The sequence below is a fragment of the Cervus elaphus genome, chromosome 13, assembly GCF_910594005.1.
Source record: "Cervus elaphus chromosome 13, mCerEla1.1, whole genome shotgun sequence".
NCBI lineage: Eukaryota > Metazoa > Chordata > Mammalia > Artiodactyla > Cervidae > Cervus > Cervus elaphus.
In genome coordinates, this window is record NC_057827.1 from 49,412,477 (window position 1) to 49,435,272 (window position 22,796).

Here is a 22,796-nt window from a genome sequence, read left to right on the forward strand (position 1 = left end):
TCTTCCCTGCCCGGCCGGGTCTGACCTGGGTGATTTAACCACCTTCACAAACTGCCCCGGGGGCTACTGCTGCCCATTCCAACACCAGTGTTCAACCTTTCCAGATTTTCCTTTGTTTTCCAAAATGTGAGGCCTCCTGAGAATTCTCCCAACCAGCACACCCTGTAGATCCAACCAGTCACCCTCTTGAAATCTCTGAGTCTCTTCTAGATACTGAAAACAGTATCTCAGCAGTCAGACACGAGAGAGAAAGCCCTCCTGGTCCACAGTTAGGGCACCACGAGAAAAGAGTCCCCAGAAAGTCAACAGAAAAGACTTCTGGTGCTAGCAAGCGCGCCCCCCCCCCCATTTTCCTTACAAGTTCCTGGGGCTTGAGGGTGGCGATTCAGGAAGACAGAGATGGAATCAGAATGAGCTGAAAAAAAAGAGGAAGAAAAGGTAGAGGCAGGCGAGACAGGAAAAAAGAAAGTTGAAATTCTAGGCGATAAATGAGTACGTGCCAAATAGGATCACACACCCCCCCCCCCCATTCAAATACTTTCAGACCTAGAGAAAAGTGCTGGGAGGGGCTCTGTCCACAGTGCACTCAGTCACTTTTCCTGTAGGTACATCAGAGATGACACAGAAGGAGCAACAGATTACCTAGGGACTACGACTTCTGTCTACACCTCTCTTTCTTCTTCCCCTCCCCAGAGCAACTAAGAGTTCCCCAACAGCTACATCAGGGTACCAAAGAGACTGAGAAATTAGAGGTAGCAAGAGAGGTCAAAGATTTTTTTTTCCTTCCCAGGGTGGATGTTGAGAGGGGATGTGATGGGGGAGAAGTGGAGAGTTGGGAATAGGAGAAAGATTCCTTGCTACACAGGTTTAGGAGGCCAGGAGCCCAGAGATGAAAATCTTGGAACAAAGAGCAGAAAGCCCTGCCAGGGGTGTTCCCAAGGCCAGCAGCCCAGTCAGACACCTTCCCGGGCCACAAAAGCTACGAGAAGCCGCTGCGCAGCCTGTGTGGGGGAATAACTGTTTTAGAGCAGAGACGAAACCCACGACTTCCCCACTTTCTCAAAAACAATCTCCCACCACATCCTAGTCCCAAGGAGGCTCTGCCAAGGATTAGAAATAAAGAATTAATGTTGAAACCTACAGGGATGATCCGTCTATAAAAATAATTGTTTATTCAGGATTCTTTAAAAATGGAATGTCCAAGGTCAACTGTTTTAAAAGGTTGGCTCAGCTGTATAAGACCACAGTAGATACTTCTGTGGTTTTAAGACACAGAAGTCTGGCTTTGAAAACTAGTCCTTTGGTGTCTTTCTCTTTCTTTTTCCTCCTGGTGGAAGTAGTTTAGCTTTTCTACTCTCTATTGCCGAATCCCAAGACTGCTCAAGGTTTGGTTCGACTTAATTCAGAAGCAGAACAAAACTCTCTCTTCCCGTGGGGCAAAGACTCTGGTCTCAGCCTCCTTCACTGGTTCAGGATCCTTTGAGCCCCCACACAATTCGAATCCTGTCAGGCCAATGCTGAGCCACTCCCCCTACTACCAAAAAATGCCATTTAAAGCCAAATCAAAACCAAACAAAAGATGGGGTTTTTAATCAGAAAAAGAATCCTTTTAATTTGTATAATTTATTAGAAGCCTCTTAGGAACTATATTTAAGCCAGATATCTACATAAGTTACAACAGAAAAAGACTGACGCTGCAAATACCAAACTGCCAAATAATATACACAGATTTGTCTTGGCCCATAAAAAATATGATGGGCTGGGGATGGGGACGGGGACTGGTTTTCTTGTTTTTGCTTTTTACAACAAAATGTACAGATTACTAAAAACTAAGTGTTTAGTCCAACTTTTGACAGCGTTTTACAACTACAAGTTCACATCAAACATAAAACGATTTTAACCAGGGCCGGTCTCAGCTGAGCCTGGGTGGCCAGAGGGGGCAGGAGGGGGCATTTCCTTTGTGTCAGTGGCAAGTGGGTTCCGTCTTTTCCTTTCCCCAGCCCCCTGTCGCCCCTTCAAAGAAATCCCGGTATTTACAAGCGAGTCCACTTTCCTGGCACGGTGTACCCAGAGTGAAGATTTCGATCTTAAGTGTCCAGAGCCATGTCAGCGTAGAGCCGTCTCCAAACTACATCCCGCCCGAGCGTGGGAAACCCATTTGAATCACCCCAAAGACACCCCCAAAGCGGTTCTTGTTATGTCCTTCTCTGTTTAAAGACTCCTTAGAAGAATTGGATTCGCTTGGTTGTTTTATTTTCTTAAAAAAAAAAAAAAAATCCTGCACATTTTAGAAAAAAAAAGGAAAGAAAAGAAAGACGTCCAGCAGTTTGGTCTTTGTGTTTTTTCCGTTGGTCTCAACGGGACAGGTTCTTAAGAAAAGTCGAAGCGCGGGGTATAGCGGCTGGTTGGTGGTGTGTGACCGGGCAGGAGGGGAAGCGATGAGGCAGAGCGCTGGGCTAGGCCGGCCCGGCGTGCTCTCACCAGGTCCGACCGTATAGCAAGGTGGAGCACGACATGGTGCCGTAGTCCGAGCCCGAGGAGTTCAGGTGGGGCAGACTGGAGACCTGGCCCTGCAGCGCCGCGGGGCTGGCGGCGTGGTGCGCCAGGTCCGGAGACTGGCCCGCGCTGCCCGGCTGGTGGCCCGGGTGGGCACCCAGGCCGGGGCCACCGCTGCCCACTGAGATGGCTGCCGCGGCCGCCTGAGCGGCCTGCGCCTGCTGCTGCGCCTGCTGCTGCGCGTGGCCTTGCAGGCTGGCGGCGCCCGGCGCGGGGGCGCCCGCCTGGCAGGGTTTGCCGTCTTTCACCAGGACCGGCACGGCCACGCGGCGCGGGGACTGCTGCTGCGCTTGCTGCTGCTGCTGCTGGCACCCCGCGCCCCCGCCGCCGCCGCCGCTGTCCTGCTGCAGTTGCTGCTGGGCCGCCTTGTCCTTGGCTTGGCGCTTCATCTTGTAGCGGTGGTTCTGGAACCAGATCTTGACCTGCGTGGGCGTCAGGTGGATCATGCTGGCCAGGTGCTCGCGCTCCGGCGCGGACAGGTACTTCTGTTGCTTGAAGCGTCGCTCCAGCTCATACACCTGCGCCTGGGAGAAGAGCACCCGGCGCTTCCGGCGCGGTGCGCTTGGCAGCGGGGCCATGTTCTTGCTCACGTCCCCCAGAGAGCCCAGGCCGCCCATGCCGCTCATGTTCATGCCGCTCGCCGGGCCCATGAAGCGGGAGACTGTAAGCGACAAACGCATAGCGTCGGCAGGGGCCGGGCCGGGCCAGACCCCCTCTGCCGCCTGCGCCCTTGGCCAGCCCGGCCCGCCCCGACGGTGCCCTTCTCACCTAGGTCGCCTCCACCCTGAGAGGCCCAGCCGCGGCGGTCGCCGGCGCCTGCCTCGAGGCCGCGCCGTCGAGGAGGTTTACTGGAGAGCTCCCCGCCTCAACCCCGGCTACCTCCCTCAGTCTCGGTGCTTTACCCAAAAAAGCAGAGCGGAGAAAGCCTTCCCCGTTCCTTTCCGGATTCGTGGGGTTAGCCGGCAGCAAACTGGGCTCAGGTCCGGAGCTGGGGTCTAACGGTAGACCCCCAGCTTGGGGAGCTTGGGAGAGGGAGGTGTTCACTTTTGAAAGATTGAGACCCCAGACTCTTTATGCCTTGGCCACTGTTTCCTGTCAGCCCGGTGAGGGCACTGGCTCTGCCCATTTAGAATCCCGCCTGGAGCCGCGCGCCCTCCCACCTGCCTAGCCTGGAGAGTGGGCCAGGCCCCGGGCCTGAGCGCGTCCCAGCAGGGCACCCTCCCTCCCGGCCAGGCCGCGCCTCTCCAAGCTCTGCTCATCCCGGTTCTCTTAGCTGGGGGGGACGCCTGTCTCCGCGCTCTCCCGCGTCGGAGCAGAGCGGCCAGTTGGCCGCATCTGGCAAACGCCAAATACCAGCTCCTGCCCTCAGGACCCCAGGGCTACCGAGTCCCTCTTCTTGGACCCCTCAGCTCAACCAGGGCAGACTCCCCAGCTCCTACACCCGACTCCTTGGCGCCACTGCCCGGCCGCCCACCCCTGATGCCCAGCGCGCAGCCGGCAGGCGCCGCGCCTTCCCGGCAGGTCTTCCCCGCGCCTCCTGCGCTCAACCCGCGGCCCCGCAGTGGGGCGGCCTCACTTACTGGCGGGGAAGCGCGGGTCTGGGTTGGCGCCGTACCATCCGGGGCCCGAGGCGCTGTTCCGCATGGTGTCCTGGTACGGCGGCAGCTCGCTCATGTTGCCCAGGTTGCCGTTGCAGTAGCCCCCCACGGCGGAGTGCGAGAGCTGGGGCACCCCCGCCGCCGTCATGTGGTAGGCGGCGGTGACTGCGCCGTGGTGCCCCACGGCGTGCTGCTGCATGGCCGCGGCCGGCGGTGCCGCCTGGCCCTGCCTGTAAGCCGCCAGCGGAGCCCCGAGGCCGCCGCCCTCCATGCCCACTTTCTTGTAGCTTTCCTCCAGGGGACTCAAGATGTCAGACACTGAGAACGGAGTCGTGTGCTTTGGACTCATCGACATGATTCGGCGGCGGCTGGAGGAGGAAGGAAGAGGAGGAAAAAAAAGGGAGAGGGGGAAGGCGAAGCCTCGCTGCTTTTTTTTTTTTTTTTCTCCCTTTGCCAAATATTCTGGTGTTACCTTAACGCCGATCTTGTTGGATGTACACGTAACCGAGTGGACCGAGTCCGCCTTAATTGGCTTGAGTGGAGGCTCGGGGGCTGCCTCGCGTTTGTTTTAGCCCGGCGCCAGGTTTTAGGCAGCCACCAGAGGCGGGGCGTAAGCGCTAAAGCAACAAGACAATAGAAGCCTACATCTTGCCCGAGATAATTAGCTTACATGCTGATGACAAGGTAAACACCTTTAAGTTTCACTTGTCAGGATTTTTAGGTCTCAAAGAGGGAGAGAGAGAGACAGAGAGGCAGAGACGCGACCCAAAGCATTTCTCCCCCGGACCCCCTACCCTCATTTTTGTGGGGTACGCTGGCGCGCGGGAGGGGGGGTGCGGAGGGGGGGAGGAAAAGGAGGAGGGAACCGAGAGAGGGGAGGGCGAGAGGTGGGATGGGGACTAGCCGAGGAGGAGGAGGGCTGCTGGGGAGGAAGGAAGGTGAATGCTGCTTTGCAACCAACTTGCGGAGTTACAAAGTGAACCACTTTCCCATTCGGTCGGGGCTCCCGGGGCGGGGACAGGGAATGGGCCGAGGACGGGGTGGGGGTTTCACCTGAGCCTGCCGGGGCCGCTCCTCCCTCCCGCCGCGGCCTCCCAGCCCCGCGCCTTCCCACTGCCTCCGGACCACATCTGGCTTCGCGGCGCCGAGCCCCAGTCGCCACCAAGGAAGCTCGGGAGTCAGGGGCCGCACCCCGGGGCCGCACTGTTGGTCTGCTTGTCTGTCAGTCTGTCTGCCTCTTCTGCCGCCGTCAGAAGGACACCTCTGCTCCCCGCCCCCTTTCCCCCCTACCCGAGAGAGAATCCCAGCGGGCGGAGGGGGCGCTGAGCTAGGGGGGGATCGGCTGCCGCCGAGAGGCTGTCCCAGATCCCCGCGCCCCCCCTTCTCCCCAGCTCAGGGTCTTCTCAGAGGCCCAGGGCCTTCGGCCTCATGCCCACCCCGCCCCCTCAACCCCCACGCGGCTATGCTTCCCCACCCCCACCCCCAGCTAAGGCAAGGACCCACCACTGGCCGCCCGAGCTGAGAAGCTGCGGGAATTCATGCGAAGGGACATCGCTGAAGTTGCTCCACCTCGAACAAACCTGGTGTCCCCGACCCTCGCCCATCGCCCAGACACGGGCAGGTCTGGGACGGGAGCTGACTTTCCGAGGACATCACAGCCCCGCACCCCAGCCCGGGGTCACATAGTTTTCCCCCCTCAGATGCTTCAGGGAGGCCTCGGGGAGGGAGCGGCGTGAGAGTCAGCTCGCCTGTTGCCGGCTGGGACGGAGCCTGAACCCGGCTGGACGAGCCGGCCGGGAGGGGGCGAATCCCCAGGCGTGAGCAGCCCCGCGGGCGGGAGGCAGGGCTGAGGCTTCCCTCCACCCGGAGCTCAGTCATGCAAAAGTGCACTTGCTTCCCGGGAATAACCAAATATCTTTGTTTAAAGTGGCGGCGTAAATGGCCAGTCGCTTTGTGGCCACGCTGGATATTAGTAGATGAGGATCATTCTGTTTCAATTGGGCGCCTCTCAGCCGGCTAGCAAGAAACTGCTTAGGAGGAAGTGGGTTTCCTCTCTGCGCGTTCCCAGGCTTCAAGTGTGAACCCCGCGCCTTGAGGGTCCTTGGGCGCCTGGAGAGGAGGAGCTGTAGGCTGCGCTTTCCGAGCGGGCGGGCGGGCCGGAGGCATCCGCCGCGAGGCTCCGGCCAGGCCCTGGCCTCCAGCGGAGTGGACCACGGAGCCAAGCCCTCCGCCGAGCAGATCCTGAGACCCGCTCCGACTTTTCCTCTTGGATTTTAAACGTTTTATTTTTACTCTTTTCTCTTTGGCTGTTTCAGCCTCCTTCGCGCTAGGGGTTGGGAGGGCGGAGCGCTCCCTGGTCGGGCAGGGGCCGCCAAGACACTGCGGGGGCCGGTTAAGGAGGCTTCTCGATTTGGGTTTCTGTTTTCATATTTTCTTTCCCTTCCTTGTAGAGGAGCTCCTGATGATGAAAAGGCGCTTTTGAACGATTTAATTCAGCAGGTTAGATGCCTTTTCCATTAATAGTGATTATACTAAGGAAACTTGTTTATTGGCTCATTTCAAGATTTCAATCTTCCCCTTGAGAACTGCACTCCCTCAATACAAAGCCAATTTACATGCTAACATTGTTTCCTTGCCACCTATATTCCTTAACAGGGGAGAGAAAGCTCAGGGCACCCCATCTCCTGCCTACAGCACAGGGCCATGTTTCCCAGCCCCCTTGGCCACTTTGGGGCAGGCAAGCAGGAATCTGAGGGTCCAGACAGCACTCCTCAGTTGTGCTGCGAAAGTCGGGTGCCAGGTCAGCTCATTGCGCTCCCCTCCAAGAGACTTCTCTGGGGGGCGCTCTCAAGAAGGACTCAGACTCCCATCGAGGGCGCCTTGGCCAAAGTGATGCCTACTTAGGCGAGGAGGGAAGAGGATGACTCTGGGTCCAAGTGAAAGGACAGAGGAAAACACTGTAGGGAGCAGACAAAACTGAATATAGGTCTTGTGTGCAGGCCAGACCCCAGCCCTGGGCCTGCGCCTCAACTAGGGTCTTTATGCCAAGGTGGGATGGGTCTCCGAGTCTCGAGTCTTCTCTCCTCCCTCTCCATTATTTTATATTATTACTAAATGTAAGAAACACTAGGTGTAGAACGTTGTAGTCTCTCCCGGTTTCAATGCCATTTAGAAATGGAGGTCATTCTTCACCAGGTTTTTGTAAGATCCAGGTAAGATAGGGCACATGAAAGTACTAGCTGGGTGAATCTTCCGCAGTCCTTGAGCCATGCCTCCTCCGCATTCGTAGCCTCGCAGCTTTCAGCTCCGAGGCAGGCACGTGGCTGACAGCTCCCCGCCCCCACCTCAAGCTTACTGTGGGGAAAGCTACCTTGTAGGTAGCTGGCAGGCGTTGGGTTAGGGCGCTGAGCGGGAGCGGGGGCTCGAGGGAGGGAGTGGAGGGTAAGGGTCCCTGCTCCCCCCTCCTCCCCGCCGCAGCCGAGATTGTGCTGCGCGCGCTAGCTCCAGATCTCGTCTGGACTTGGCCTGGGCCATCGCAGCATCTTGAGGCACCTGCCTCTTCTGCCCCTACACACACACACACACACACAGCTCCGCACCTTTCAGATGCGCTTCGCTGCCAATAATAAGCCGTCTTGTGGGGAAAAGGCGGATATCCTTATCTCCCTGCTGGTCCAAGTGAAAGAGAGTCCCTCACCTGGCCCCAACGCCTCTTTCTGACCAGAGGGTTCTCTTTTAGCCGGCCTCCCCACTCCCCCGACTCATCTCAAACCGGGCAGACCGCAGTTACGCCAGCAGTTTGTTTAGGGGATACTTGGGAACCCGAGTTCACCATGTAGGGCCCGCGCATCTTCCCTTATCTTTCAGCCAAGGTGGGGCGGTGGGGCAGGCTCAGAGCAAGGCGGATCTCAGGCCTCTCAAGTTTTCCCTGGGGCGGCCGCCGGTATCCGCCTCAATCTTCACCACGCTCTGCTTTGCGGCCTGCGGCTCAGACCGGGATCTAGGAGCTCTGTGGGTGCAGGCCCAGGCCGGGCCGGGGACTCGCGAAATCGCCTTCGGTCTTTGCTCACCACCCGCCCGGCCGAAGAGAAACGCCCTTCTTTCCCTCGTGTACCAGTTCTTTGAGAAGTTAGGACAGAGGGCTCATACAGAAGGCTAACACCGGCTCTACAGCTCTCACCAGGTTGGGGATGATGAAATAGGAACGCCTATTTTCTCCCCTCCCCCAGTTTTCTAATTTCCTTCATGGTCCTTCCGGCTTTCCCTAGGGCAGAAAGCGACCCTCTTTCTTGGTCGGGCTTATTCCGGATTATTTTGCCCGGAGTTACTGCAATTTGTGATTCATTCAACAAATAAATAGTGAGCTCTGTCCCAGGCTCCCTGCTACTTTGGAAAATTCAGCCTTAAATCAGCTAGATGCGGTTCCTACCTACACGAGCTTACAAATTAACAAATCCCTCAAATAATATGTAGCTCCTTTGTGACAAATACTACTTCTGGCTTCCACTGAGATAGACAGGGTTGTAAGGAAGGTTTGTGTGCGTGTGTCTGCACCATTTCCCGATCTTGAAGCGCTCAGGGGCGTGGGCAAAGCTCTGGAATATAAACTCAGAAGTCCTGGTTCCAGCCCGTTTTGCCACTTTCCAGCCAGGTGGTATGGCTCTTGTGGACGTCTGGAGCCTTAACCCTCAAGGCCAAAATATGCTAGGGTGTTGTTTGCAGCTCCCCCTCCCCCAAGGGCAAGTCCTTGCTTTATTTATCCTCCAGTCCTTCAGTGCCTCAAAAAATGTTGAATTAAGGAAATAAAGCATTTTAGCACCTGGTTCCTGGGCTGCAAAAATGGTCATAACCTGTCCGATGTAGCTCTCAGGTTGTGCTAGGCATGCACGTGAGTCTGTGAACTGTAAAACTCGCTAGCACACGGAAGGGGTTATTACTTCTGGTTCTAAGCCTTGGGTTTCTAGGAACAGTCTCTTGGCATGAAGCTCTCGACCCCTCGTCTGCTCCCGAGCCCAGACCCGAGGCGGGCGAGTCTTCCTTAGCCAGGCGCAGACTCCCGAGCCAGGCTGAGCTGGGTTCCGGGTGCCGTCGAGGCAACCCCGCCCAGGGAGCAGAAAGGAGGAACGCAGCCGAGCGCTGGGGGTCGCTGGTCTCCAACTCGGAGGTGCGAGGAACCGAGGGAGGATCGGGGGCCCCCTGGGGCGGGGGGGGGGGGCGTCTTCCTCTCCCTGAGGGATCTCACAGGGCCCCTCAGCCCCCTTTCCCCAGGCACCACAATCGAGAACCTCTGGAGAATCTGCGCAAAGCCCCAGGGCGCGGCAGTCTGGCGGCTTTCCGCAGGAGGATTTCGCAGACGTGGGGAGAAGGAGAAATCTGGAGATTTCTCTATTGCTCTCCATCTCTCCTTGACCATCTAGGGTCTTTGAGGGGAGCCTTCCTACTCTCTTCAACCGTGGCCTTTGGGCAGGTCGTGAGGGCAGGAGAGAGGAGGTGGATGACCCTTGGACGTCCCGGCGAGGTTCCCGTGCAGCCCTTCCCTGCACACCACTTGGCCTTCTGGGGTGGGAATGGGGGGCGAGTTTGCGCCTGTGAAGGCCAGCACCTGCCAGGAGACCAGGAGACTCCCACCCTCAGGTCTTTGGTGTCAGAGAAACCTCTCCTGTCAGGTCTGGCCCTCCTGAAGTCGACACCAGTGGTCTTGAAACCCTCCTATGTTCCTATTCAATCCTAGATTCAACTTACGTCAGGGCCCCTAACCTCTCCACTAACTCCGGGGGCGCCCCCTGGCGGGAAGGAGTCTGGGGTAAGGAGAGAATTTGGGGTCTGGTTTACAAAGCGTGGGATGGGGGAGGGGGGGGCGGTCCCAGCGCTAGCAGCACCCTTTGAACGGAGGATAACCGAGATGCTGTAGGTGGGATGTGGGGGGCGCGGGCCTGCAGCTGCTTGGACACTCCGCAAAGCCGATGCAGGGCGCGGAGGAGTGCACTCAGGAGTGAACCTGAGCTCCACATCGAAGCGGCTTCCGTTTCTTCCCATTTCTTCCCATTTCTTCGTTACTCTTTAAAGGCCTCGGAACAGGCGAGAGAGAGGATGGTGGTGATCCCACTACATTCTGGACCGACACGGGAAGCCCCCTACTAAGCTTCCCTTAAAAGGGAGAGGGACACTCGCGGACTCGCTCTGGGGCGCGGGCAGCTCGAAGGAAAGTTTTGCAGTTGCTGCGGAGACTTGAGACCAGAAAGACATTTGGGAAGGATCCTCGTGGCGGCACCGCTGATTCGCCCCCAGGCTCGGTATGCAGCCGCAGTCAGCTTTAGATGGCCGAAACCCGCAGCCTTTTCCACCTTCTGTCTCCCAAACAAACCGCAGCCCCAGCGGTGTGCTCCAGTGGGCTTTGGGCTTTCGCGTTTCCCGCGGAGTCACCAGTAGCGCTGGGGTTCCTTTCTCTGGTCCTTTCTCCTCTCCAACTTCCCACCATTTCCCCGCCCCCAACACTTGGCTCAGGCAGTTTCGGGGAGCCGAAGCACCAACCCCAGGCGCTCTCGGGGAGACGTCTGCATCCCGGGGTTTTTCCGGGACCTGACCACGCGGGCTTCCCCTTCGCGCCCCAGGACTCTAGGTCTGTCTCTGACGGTAGCAAACCGAGACGATCCGCAGCGCCCTCTTCCGTCCATCGGGAGAACTGTATCCTCAGGGCTGTCCTGGGGACGCTTTGTCACTGGGGATGCTTTGTTACTGTGGATAGTTCCGCCCAACAAGACTGACTGGTCGTGTCCAGAGACTGATAGTGGTTCGTCCGCTACGAATTTGTCTACCTTACTATTCACAGTATTATCTATCTGACCATATGTCTGGTTGCCAAAGCCGTTGCAATGTAGGTTAAAAACGACCCTTGGAATCACCCAGCCTCAATGCACCCAGTGCTTGAAAGGATCATGGAAGGCGCTTTGATACAAAAAGCCCTCCTCTTGTTAAGTTTTGCCTGGGAAGCTCGTTATGAAAACTCCCCCTCCATGCACGACGGCAGCTGGACACATATTTGGTGGCCAGTGAAGAGGCTTGAAGTTTCTGCATGTCTGAAACCTGTAGAAAGCAGTGGTCCTACTAACTGTTGCAGCTTAATATACTGCAACAGGTGCTTAGGGCCTAAAAAATACTGGAGCAAGAATACCCTATACTAGGGTGGGCGCTTCCCCTCCCCAACCTTCTAATCTCTGACACAAACAGCTAGCCAGGCTTTCTCCCCTATTATTCTCCTCTCCTTGGACTCTTGTTAAGACTGGATCCTCTCCATCACTCCCTATGTACCTAAATTACTCTGCTTTCATTTTTTCCATTTATCCAGAGTATCATTATTCACACCTCTGTAACTCAGTCCTGCCCTTCTTTTTATTAATAAAAAGCCCAATTGCCTACTGGCTAAAGCCAGATACACAGTAGGAGCTCAACATCCTGGTAGACTAAATGGATGAACCTTTATTGCACTTCTCTGTTACACTAAGACAATTTACCCTAGTTGAATGATTTCATAATTGTTTCATATGCATTTGTATTCTCTTTTTCAGCCAGACTGTAGGGTCTTTGATTTTAAAAGGGCCATGCCAGACACTTAACATGTCCCCAGAAATATGTCCCATGTGCTGCAGCATTTGTTACTGTTAACTCTCTTCAAAATTATCTCATTGGCTTTAGAGTCACCACTCAGTCATTGTTATCGTCCTCTGTCTCTGGCCATTCCCTCTCCCTTGTTGGACTTTCTGCTCATACTGTATACCCATCTCATGGTTTCAACTGCCACCGATTGCTGACGGTTCCCAAATATGTACATGCTACGTGCTAAGTTGCCTCAGTTATGTCCTACTGTTTGTGACCCAATGGACTGTAGCCCACCAGACTCTGTCCATGGGGCTCTCCAGGCAAGAATACTGGAGTGGGTTTCTGTACCCTCCTCCAGAGGATCTTCCCAACCCAGGGATCGAGCCCATGTCTCTTAGGTCTCCTGCATTGACAGGTGGATTCTTTACCACTGGCTCCACCTGAGAAGCCCATCCTTAATATGTACCTCTAGCCAATCTCTCTCCAGAGCTTCAGGCCTATATCTTAAATGGTTTATGTCCTTATGTGAATACATATCTCAGTCTGAACTCATAACTGTGCCAACTTGCTTCACATTCTGCATTCTTGGTTTAGGTGAGCAGTATGAACATATCTGCACCGCCCCCCCCCTCCAAGCTCACAAACCCCCCAAAGCTTGTGTTAGTCTTCTTGGGCTGCCATAACAAATACCATAGACTGACTGGCTTCAATAACAGAAATTAATTTCCTCACAGTTCTGGAAGCTGGAAAGTTCAAGATCAAGGTTCTGCAGAGTTCACTTTCAGGGGAAGACTCTTCCTGGCTTACATCCAGTTCCTTCCCACCAGGTCCTCACATGGTGGAGAGAGATTTCCATTTACTCCTCATCTTAGAAGGCTATAGTTCTATGGGGTCAGGGTCCCACCTTAGTTAACATATTTAACATTAATTACCTCCTAAATACCCTATCTCTAGATGTAGTCACATCAAAGGTCAGTGCTTCAACATGTGAATTTAGAGGAACAAAATTCAGTCTAAAGCAGCTTCCAAGCCAGATATCCGACTATGTACCTTTTCCTCTTCCTTATCCACTTGGTCCTAAAGCTACATCAATTCCATATCTGAATTGTCTCTCAGATCCAGCCCCACTTCTTCATTACCAGTTCTTCTCTTTTACTGCCTTCCTCAACAGGGTCCATCATCTGCTGCCAAATCACTGAGCTCTTGTCTCTACCATCAGGCTCCCTCTAGTCTGCTTAAGCCCTCTCTGCTACTCATGGGCTTCCCAGGTGGTGCCAGTGGTAACGAACCAACAGGCCAATGCAGGAGACATGAGATATGGGTTCCATCCCTGGGTTGGGAAGCTCCCCTGGAGAAGGGCACAGCAACCCACTCCAGTATTCTTGTTTGGAGAATCCCATGAACAGAAGAGCCTGGTGGGCTGTAGTCTGTACGGTCACAAAGAGTTGTTCACGACTGAAGTGACTTAGCGCAGCACTGCACCAGAGCCTACTCCACAAACCTGTCCATAGGACAGAGGCCAGCCTCGGTCTCCAGACTAATTTCTTCCTGCCTACTACCTGCCCCTTTACATTCTACTATCTCTAAACTTTTCACAGTCTTATTCATTTTATATAGCTTTATGAGGTATAACATACAATAAACTGCACATGTGTACAGTGTAAAATTAGATGTTTTGATGTAGGTATACACCTATGGAACCATGATGACAAGATAATAAACATGTATAACACCCCCCAAAGTTTCTCATGACTCTTAGAGTAAGCCTTCTCTTTTATTCCTCCCTGTTCTCATATTGATGACTAGGCAAGCAGACTAGTGGCTTTCTGTCCCTATAGGTTAGTTATCATTCTCTAGAATTATATATAAATGGAACCAAACAGTATGCAGTCTCTTTTATCTGGCTTTTTTCACTTAGTGTAATTATTTTGAGATTCATCAATGTTGCTATATGCATCTATAGGTTGGTTTATTATTACTGCTTATTGTTGTTGTTATCATTGCTGAGTAATAATCATATCGATATATGTGCTTTATCTGTTCACCTATGGATGGACATTTGGGTTATTTCCAATTTGGGGCTATTACAAAAAAGATATTAAAAACATTTATGTTACACATGATGTTTTCATTTGTCTTAGGTAAATACATAGGAGTGGAATAGCTGGGTGAGATGTCAAAATGACATCTTTTGTCACTGAGCATGATGTTAACCATAGGTTGTATGTAGATGCCATTTAACAGTTTAAAGGAGTTCTTTTCTGTTCCTATTTGCTGGAGAGTTTATGTCAGGAATGGATGCTGGATTTTGTCCAGTGCTTTTACTGTATCTCTTGAGATAAGACCATTTGACTTTTCACTTTTGGTCTGTTAATCTGTTGCATTACATTAATTGATCTTTGAATGTTAAACCAATCTTGCCTTTCTGTGATAAATTCTACTTGGTCATCATTTGTTACCCATTTTATATGTTGCTATATTTAATTTGTTAAATGTTACTTAAGAACTTTTGTATCTATGTTCATGAGCACATTAATCTATAGTTTTCTTGTAATAGTTTTGTCTATTTTTAGTTTCAGAGGCTGGCTATACAGAACAAGTTGAAAAATACTCCTTCATCTTCAGTTTTCCAGAAGAATTTGTGAAGAACTTGTATGTCATCCTCAAATGCTTGAATGTTTGGTAGACATCACCAGTGAAGTCATCTGGCCTGAACTTCCTTTGTGGAAAGATTATACATGTGTATTATGAAAACAGATATTCGAATTACCTATTTCTTCCTGAATGATCTTTGTTTGGTAGTTTGTGTCTTTCAGTGAATGTATCCATTTCATATAAGTTGCTTAAGTAAAATTATTCATATAAGCTATTTCCTTATTGTTCTTTTAATATCTGTAGGGTTTATAGTTATGTCATCTCCTCTTTTATTGTTATTGGTAACTTGTGTCTTCCCTCCATCTCTCTTTTTTGAAGAGTCTATCAATTTTACTGATCTCAAAGACTCCACTCTTGGGTTCATTGATTTCCTTATACTGATTTTGTGTTTCCCATTTCAATGATTTATTCTCATATTTTATTATTTCTTTATTCTGCTAACAGTATGCTTTCAGTTTCTTAACATGGAAAATGAGGTCACTGTGATCACTCACCTAGAGCCAGACATCCTGGAATGTGAAGTCAAGTGGGCTTTAGGCAGCATCACTACGAACAAAGCTAGTGGAGGTGATGGAATTCCAGTTGAGCTATTTCAAATCCTGAAAGATGACACTGTCAAAGTGCTGCACTCAATTTGTCAACAAATTTGGAAAACCCAGCAGTGGCCACAGGACTGGAAAAGGTCAGTTTTCATTCCAATCCCAAAGAAAGGCAATCCCAAAGAAGGCTCAAACTACTGTACAATTGCACTCATCTCACACGCTAGTAAAGTAATGCTCAAAATTCTCCAAGCCAGGCTTCAGCAATTCGTGAACCGTGAACTTCCAGATGTTCAAGCTGGTTTTAGAAAAGGCAGAGGAACCAGAGATCAAATTGCCAACATCTGCTGGATCATCGAAAAAGCAAGAGAGTTCCAGAAAAACATCTATTTCTGCTTTATTGACTATGCCAAAGCCTTTGGCTGTGTGGATCACAATAAACTGTGGAAAATTCTGAAAGAGGTGGGAATACCAGACCACCTGACCCACCTCTTGAGAAACCTATATGCAGGTCAGGAAGCAACAGTTAGAACTGGACATGGAACAACAGACTGGTTCCAAATAGGAAAAGGAGTATGTCAAGGCTGTATATTGTCACCCTGCTTATTTAACTTCTATGCAGAGTATATCATGAGAAACGCTGGGTTGGAAGAAGCACAAGCTGGAATCAGGATTGCTGGGAGAAATATCAATAACCTCAGATAACGCAGATGACACCACCCTTGTAGCAGAAAGTGAAGAAGAACTAAAGAGCCTCTTGATGAAAGTGAAAGAGGAGAGTGAAAAAGTTGGCTTAAAGCTCAACATTCAGAAAACTAAGATCATGGCATCTGGTCCCATCACTTCATAACAAATAGATGGGGAAACAGTGGAAACAGTGGCAGACTTTATTTTGGGGGGGGCTCCAAAATCACTGCAGATGGTGATTGCAGCCATGCAATTAAAAGATGCTTACTCCTTGGAAGGAAAGTTATGACCACCCTAGATAGCATATTAAAAAGCAGAGACATTACTTTGCCAGCAAAGGTCCGTCTAGTCAAGGCTATGGTTTTTGCAGTGGTCATGTATGGATGTGAGAGTTGGACTGTGAAGAAAGCTGAGCACTGAAGAATTGATGCTTTTGAACTGTGGTGTTGGAGAAGACTCTTGAGAGTCCCTTGGACTGCAAGGAGATCCACCCAATCCATCCTAAAGGAGATCAGTCTTGGGTGTTCATTGGTAGGACTGAAGCTGAAGGACTGAAGTTGAAGCTGAAACTCCAATACTTTGGCCACCTCATGCAAATAGTTGACTCATTGGAGAAGACCCTAATGCTGGGAGGGATTGGGAGCAGGAGGAGAAGGGGACGACAGAGGATGAGATGGCTGGATGGCATCACCAACTCGATGGACATGAGTTTGAGTAAACTCCGGGAGTTGGTGATAGACAGGGAGGCCTGGCATGCTGCGATTCATGGGGTCTGATTCATTCATCGGACACGACTGAGCAACTGAACTGACTGACTGACTAATGCCTATGGTACAGGTCCAATAATATAAAAATTGCCCTAGAAAATCTTATAAAATGGTAACAAAAATTTGTGTATGTAACTTGATACAATAATTTTTATGCATATTAAAATTTGAGAACTACTGAGCTAGACAAAAAGGATAATTTGAGAAAATTCTCTAAGCAATGAGTGGACATTCATATGATCCTGCTATGGAAATAACTACAAAATTAGGAGATATAAATGGAGGGGCAGTAGAGAATTCTTAAAACTCCCTATTTGTCTAGGCTGTGACTTCTCTTGTGTTTTAGTCTGTAAAGTGAAGTGAAGTGAAGTGAAAGTCACTCACCGTGTCCAATCTTTGTAACCCTTTGGAATTCTCCAGGCAAGAACACTGGAGTGCATTGCCTTTCCTTTCTTCAGGGGATCTTCTGAACCCAGGGATCAAACCCAGGTCTCCCGCATTGCAGGTAGATTCTTTACCAGCTGAGCCACAAGGGAAGCCCAAGAACACTGGAGTGGGTAGCCTTTCCCTTCTCCAGGGGATCTTCCCAACCCAGAAATCAAACTGGGGTCTCCTACATTGCAGGTGGATTCTTTACCAACTGAGCTTTCAGGGAAGCCCTTTAGGCTGTGACATGCTGGCAATCAATCAGCTCTGCTACTTACTAGCTATATAATCTTCAGCAATTCAGTTAACCTTTCTGAACCTTGGTTTCCTCGTCTATAAAAATTGGGAACCGTTCTCTTGGAATATGAATGCCAAATTGCCTGGAACATTTCTTAGGATATTGCAGAAGAGAGGGTCCAGGACTTTCCATTTATCTAAGAGTATTCCGCAAGCTTTGTTCTCAAAAGACCCAGGCAAACTCATTTCTGATTGGTTTAGATTCAATCTATATTCTCCCAAAACTTAAAAAAAAAAGAGTTTTATTTAGTTATTTCTTTTTGGCTGCACTGGGTCTTTGTTGTCGCACACTGGTTTTCTCTAGTTGCAGCAAGCAGGGGCTGCTTTCCAGTTGTGGTGCTTGGGCTTCTCGTTGCAGTGGCGCCACTTGTTTCAGAGCATGGGCTCTAGGACATGAGAGCTTCAGTAGTTATGGTACGTGGCTTCAGTAGTTGAGGCTCCTGGGCTCTAGAGCACAGGCTCAATAGTTGGGGCACAAGGGGCTTAGTTGCTCCATGGCATGTGGGATCTTCCCAGATCAGGGATCAAACCTGTGTCTCCTGCATTGACAGATGGACTCCTCACCCCTGAACCACCAGGGAAGCCCCAATACTTTGTTTTTAAAGGGAGCAACTTAAACACATGGTAACTTTTTGAAAACTTAAGAGTTTCCTGCTCACTTTCCCAAAAGAATGCAACTTGATGGATGATTTATAAGAGACCTTGGGCAACAGAAGAATAACCATGATCATGACAATTACATCCTGGAAAAGGCTTAAAATAACGATTATAGAATGTCTAGCTCTGATATATACCACCTGCTATTCTGGAAACAATCAGGGGCAGGTCTATCATTTCCATATAGGATACAATGAGAGAAAATCCTGTGTGCCTTCAGGCAGATGGGAGGCAGGGCCAAGGAACTATACTTACACAAGGTAGTAAAAATAAACTTTGCCATATCAAAAGCTGGAAGGAGTTTTTAGAGATTGTTGGGAAATAGGTGAGGCCCTGCCAAGGCTTCTCACTTTTTGCTGTCCTTGGAAACAATGGAAGCCAGAAAATTGTGGAGCAACATCTTTAAAACATTGCAAGAAAAAAATACTGCACACCTATAATTCTACACCCAATGAAAATATCTTCGGAAAATGGAGATTAAAATAAAGACATTTTCAGATATGCAGAAGCTGAAATAATTTATCACCATCAGACCTGCACTACAAAATATGTTCAAATTATTCATGCAGGAGGGAAATAATACCAGGTGGAAGTATGGATCTACTGAAGAGCACGCGAAATAGTAACTATGTGTGAAATAGGAAAGTCTTTTTCCCTTAGTATTTAAACCTCATTAAAAGATAATGGACTGTGTAAAACAAAGGCAATAAACATTTACTGTGGCGATTATGATATACTTAGTAAAACATATGATGACAACAGCGTAAAGGCTAGAAAGTGAAGGGCTGGAAGTATGCATTTGTGAGGTTCTTATACTACACATAAAGTGGTATATCATTTGAAAATAAACTGCAGTAAGTTAAATCTTATATCAGCTACTGAAATAACACAACAAAAATTATAGCTAAGAAAGCCAAAAGGAGGAGATAAAATGGAATCATAGAGAATACTCATTTAATCCAAAAGAAGACCAAAAGAGGGAAAGGGGAACAAAGGAGCAGTCTCAGATAAAATACAAACAGTAAGATGGTCAATTTAGCCCCAACAATAGCGATAATCACATTAAATGCAATTGCTCTAAATACGGCAATTAAAGGCAAAAATTGTGGAGTTGGACTAAAAGGAAGACTCAACTATATGCTGCTGACAAGAAACCACATAACTATAAAGGCTAAAAGTAAAAGAAGGATAATAGATATATGATGCTAATACTAATCAAAGTAAAGCCATAGTAATATCAGAAAAAGAAGAGATCAGAACATGGAATAATACCAGAGATTTAAAACGTTCATTTCATAGGGTTAAAATGTTGAATTCAAGAGGACATAACAATCCAAAATCCAAAATTTTATGAACCTAATAACACAGCTTCAAAATACATGAAGCAAGAGCTGATAGACCTGTAAGGAGAAAACCCAATTTTATAGTTGAAGATTTCAATACTGCTCTCTTAATAATTGATAGAACAAGTAGCTGGAATAACAGTAAGAACACAGAAGATTTAAATAATACTATGAAGCAAACTGACCTAATTGACTTGTATAGAACACTCTACTCACCTTTAACAGAGTAAACATTCCTTTCAAATGTACTCATAGATTTACCAAGAGAAACCATATTCTGAGCCATTAAACGTCTCAATAAAAACAATTCGAGTCACACAAAGGAAGTACACTACTTTGACCACAGTCAAATCAAGAGTACACAGAATCACAGCATATTATAAGAGAAATCAGCAAGAGCAAGATCGCTGGGAAATCCTCAAATGTTTGGACATTAAAGAACATTAATCTGCGTAACCCAAGAGTCAAAGAAGAGTTCAAAACAGAAATTAGAAAATATTTTTAACTGATTTGAATAATGAAAGAAGAAATACAGCCTATCAAAATGTATAGGATACAGCTAAAGCAGTGCTTATAAGGGATATTTGTACTACTAAATGCCTATTTAGAAAAGAAGCTCTCTATAGTGGGCTGAATTGTGACTTCCAAAAAGATAATGTTCACATCCTAGTCCCAAGAACTTGTGAACATTACCTTATTTGGAAAAGGAATCTTTGCAGATATAATTAAGGATCTTGAGATGAGGATATCATTATTTGGGTAGGTTCTGAATGCCATTATAAGCATCTTTATAATAGAGAGGCAAAGAGAAGCACATTCAGAGGAGAAGTCCATCTGAAACAGAGACAAAGATTGTAGTAATGTATTCAGAAGCCAAGGAATGCCAGCAGTTATCAGGAGTTTGAAGAGGCAAGGAATTTCCCCTGGAGACCCTAGAAAGAACACAAACCTGTTAACCCCTTGATTTCAGACTTCTGGCCTGCAGAACTGTGAGAGTAAAAATTTTTATTCTTCTAAGCCTCCAAGTTTGTGGTAATTTTTTTTACAGCAACAAGAGGAAACTAATATAGTCTCAAATTCAGTTCAGTTCAGCTGCTCAGTTGTGTACAACTCTTTGTGACCCCATGAACTGCAGCACGCCAGGCCTCCCTGTCCATCACCAACTCCCGGAGTCCACCCAAACCCATGTCCATTGAGTCGGTGGTGCCATCCAACCATCTCATCCTCTGTCGTCCCCTCTCCTCCTGCCCTCAATCTTTCCCAGCATCAGGGTCTTTTCAAATGAGTCAGCTCTTCACATCAGGTGACCAAAGTATTGGAGTTTCAGTTTCAACATCAGTCCTTTCAATGAATACCCAGGACTGATCTACTTTAGGATGGATTGGGTGGATCTCCTTGCAGTCCAAGGAACTCTCAAGAGTCTTCTCCAACACCACAGTTCAAAAGCATCAATTCTTCAGGGCTCAACTTTCTTCACAGTCCAACTCTCACATCCATACATGACCACTGCAAAAACCATAGCCTTGACTAGACGGACCTTTGCTGGCAAAGTAATGTCTCTGCTTTTTAATATGCTATCTAGGGTGGTCATAACTTTCCTTCCAAGGAGTAAGCATCTTTTAATTGCATGGCTGCAATCACCATCTGCAGTGATTTTGGAGCCCCCCCCAAAATAAAGTCTGCCACTGTTTCCACTGTTTCCCCATCTATTTGTTATGAAGTGATGGGACCAGATGCCATGATCTTAGTTTTCTGAATGTTGAGCTTTAAGCCAACTTTTTCACTCTCCTCTTTCACTTTCATCAAGAGGCTCTTTAGTTCTTCTTCACTTTCTGCTACAAGGGTGGTGTCATCTGCGTTATCTGAGGTTATTGATATTTCTCCCAGCAATCTTGATTCCAGCTTGTGCTTCTTCCAACCCAGCGTTTCTCATGATATACTCTGCATAGAAGTTAAATAAACAGGGTGACAATATACAGCCTTGACATACTCCTTTTCCTATTTGGAACCAGTCTGTTGTTCCATGTCCAGTTCTAACTGTTGCTTCCTGACCTGCATATAGGTTTCTCAAGAGGTGGGTCAGGTGGTCTGGTATTCCCACCTCTTTCAGAATTTTCCACAGTTTATTGTGATCCACACAGTCAAAGGATTTGGCATAGTCAATAAAGCAGAAATAGATGTTTTTCTGGAACTCTCTTGCTTTTTCGATGATCCAGCAGATGTTGGCAATTTGATCTCTGGTTCCTCTGCCTTTTCTAAAACCAGCTTGAACATCTGGAAGTTCACAGTTCATGTATTGCTGAAGCCTGGCTTGGAGAATTTTGAGCATTACTTTACTAGCGTGTGAGATGAGTGCAATTGTGCAGTAGTTTGAGCCTTCTTTGGGATTACCTTTCTTTGGAATTGGAATGAAAACTGAACTTTTCCAGTCCTGTGGCCACTGCTGAGTTTTCCAAATTTGTTGGCAAATTGAGTGCAGCACTTTGACAGTGTCATCTTTCAGGATTTGAAATAGCTCAACTGGAATTCCATCACCTCCACTAGCTTTGTTCATAGTGATGCTTTCTAAGGCCCACCTGACTTCACATTCCAGGATGTCTGGCTATAGGTGAGTGATCACACCATCGTGATTATCTGGGTTGTGAAGATCTTTTCTGTACAGTTCTTCTGTGTATTCTTGCCACCTGTTCTTAATATCTTCTGCTTCTGTTAGGTCCATACCATTTCTGTCCTTTATCGAACCCATCGTTGCATGAAATGTTCCCTTGGTATCTCTAATTTTCTTGAAGAGATCTCTAGTCTTTCCCATTCTGTTGTTTTCCTCTATTTCTTTGCACTGATCACTGAGGAAGGCTTTCTTATCTCTCCTTGCTATTCTTTGGAACTCTGCCTTCAAATGAGAATATCTTTCCTTTTCTCCTTTGCTTTTCACTTCCCTTCTTTTCACAGCTATTTGTAAGGCCTCCTCAGACAGCCATTTTGCCTTTTTGCATTTCTTTTCCATGGAGATGGTCTTGATCCCTATCTCCTGTACAATGTCATGAACTTCCATCCATAGTTCATTAGGTACTCTGCCTATTAGATCTAGTCCCTTAAATCTATTTCTCACTTCCACTGTATAGTTTGACAGAATGTGGTCCACTGGAGAAGGGAATGGCAAACCACTTCAGTATTCTTGCCTTGAGAACCCCATGAACAATATGAAAAGGCAAAATGATAGGATACTGAAAGAGGAACTCCCCAGGTCAGTAGGTGCCCAATATGCTACTAGAGTTCAGTGGAGAAATAACTCCAGAAAGAATGAAGGGATGGAGCCAAAGCAAAAACAATACCCAGTTGTGGATGTGACTGGTGATAGAAGCAAGGTCTAATGCTGTAAAGAGCAATATTGCATAGGAACCTGGAATGTTAGGTCCATGAATCAAGGCAAATTGGAAGAGGTCAAACAAGAGATGGCAAGAGTGAACGTCGACATTCTAGGGATCAGCGAACTAAGATGGACTGGAATGGGTGAATTTAACTCAGATGACCATTATATCTACTACTGTGGGCAGGAGTCCCTTAGAAGAAATGGAGTAGCCATTATGGTCAACAAGAGAGTCCGAAATGCAGTACTTGGATGCAATCTCAAAAACGACAGAATGATCTCTTTTCGTTTCAAAGGCAAACCATTCA

At 48.8% G+C, this 22,796-nt stretch overlaps 1 protein-coding gene and 1 long non-coding RNA gene across 5 annotated transcripts; one reads left to right on the forward strand and one right to left on the reverse strand.

Annotated features, from left to right (window-relative positions):
• Positions 1-1,580: 1,580 nt before the first annotated feature.
• NKX2-1 (NK2 homeobox 1) lies at positions 1,581-5,988 on the reverse strand. Of its 3 annotated transcripts, XM_043922663.1 has the most exons (4): positions 5,208-5,634; positions 4,627-4,771; positions 4,137-4,522; positions 1,581-3,217 (listed from the first exon to the last, which is right to left on the reverse strand). In XM_043922663.1, the coding sequence occupies exons 3-4, from the start codon at positions 4,507-4,509 to the stop codon at positions 2,478-2,480; spliced, it is 1,113 nt and encodes a 370-aa protein (XP_043778598.1). In that variant the 5' UTR covers positions 4,510-4,522; positions 4,627-4,771; positions 5,208-5,634; the 3' UTR covers positions 1,581-2,477. The 3 variants fall into 3 exon arrangements, with proteins under 3 accessions (XP_043778598.1, XP_043778597.1, XP_043778599.1); XM_043922662.1 differs by lacking the exons at positions 4,627-4,771; positions 5,208-5,634 and adding an exon at positions 5,658-5,988; XM_043922664.1 differs by lacking the exon at positions 4,627-4,771 and having other exon boundaries at positions 5,208-5,635.
• Positions 4,702-14,619, forward strand: LOC122707025. 2 transcript variants are annotated; one of them, XR_006344555.1, is made up of 4 exons: positions 4,914-4,963; positions 9,886-9,957; positions 10,221-10,447; positions 14,324-14,619. It is a non-coding gene; the product is annotated as an uncharacterized LOC122707025 (long non-coding RNA). The 2 variants fall into 2 exon arrangements; XR_006344554.1 differs by lacking the exons at positions 4,914-4,963; positions 9,886-9,957; positions 10,221-10,447 and adding an exon at positions 4,702-4,838.
• The last annotated feature ends 8,177 nt before the right edge of the window (positions 14,620-22,796 follow it).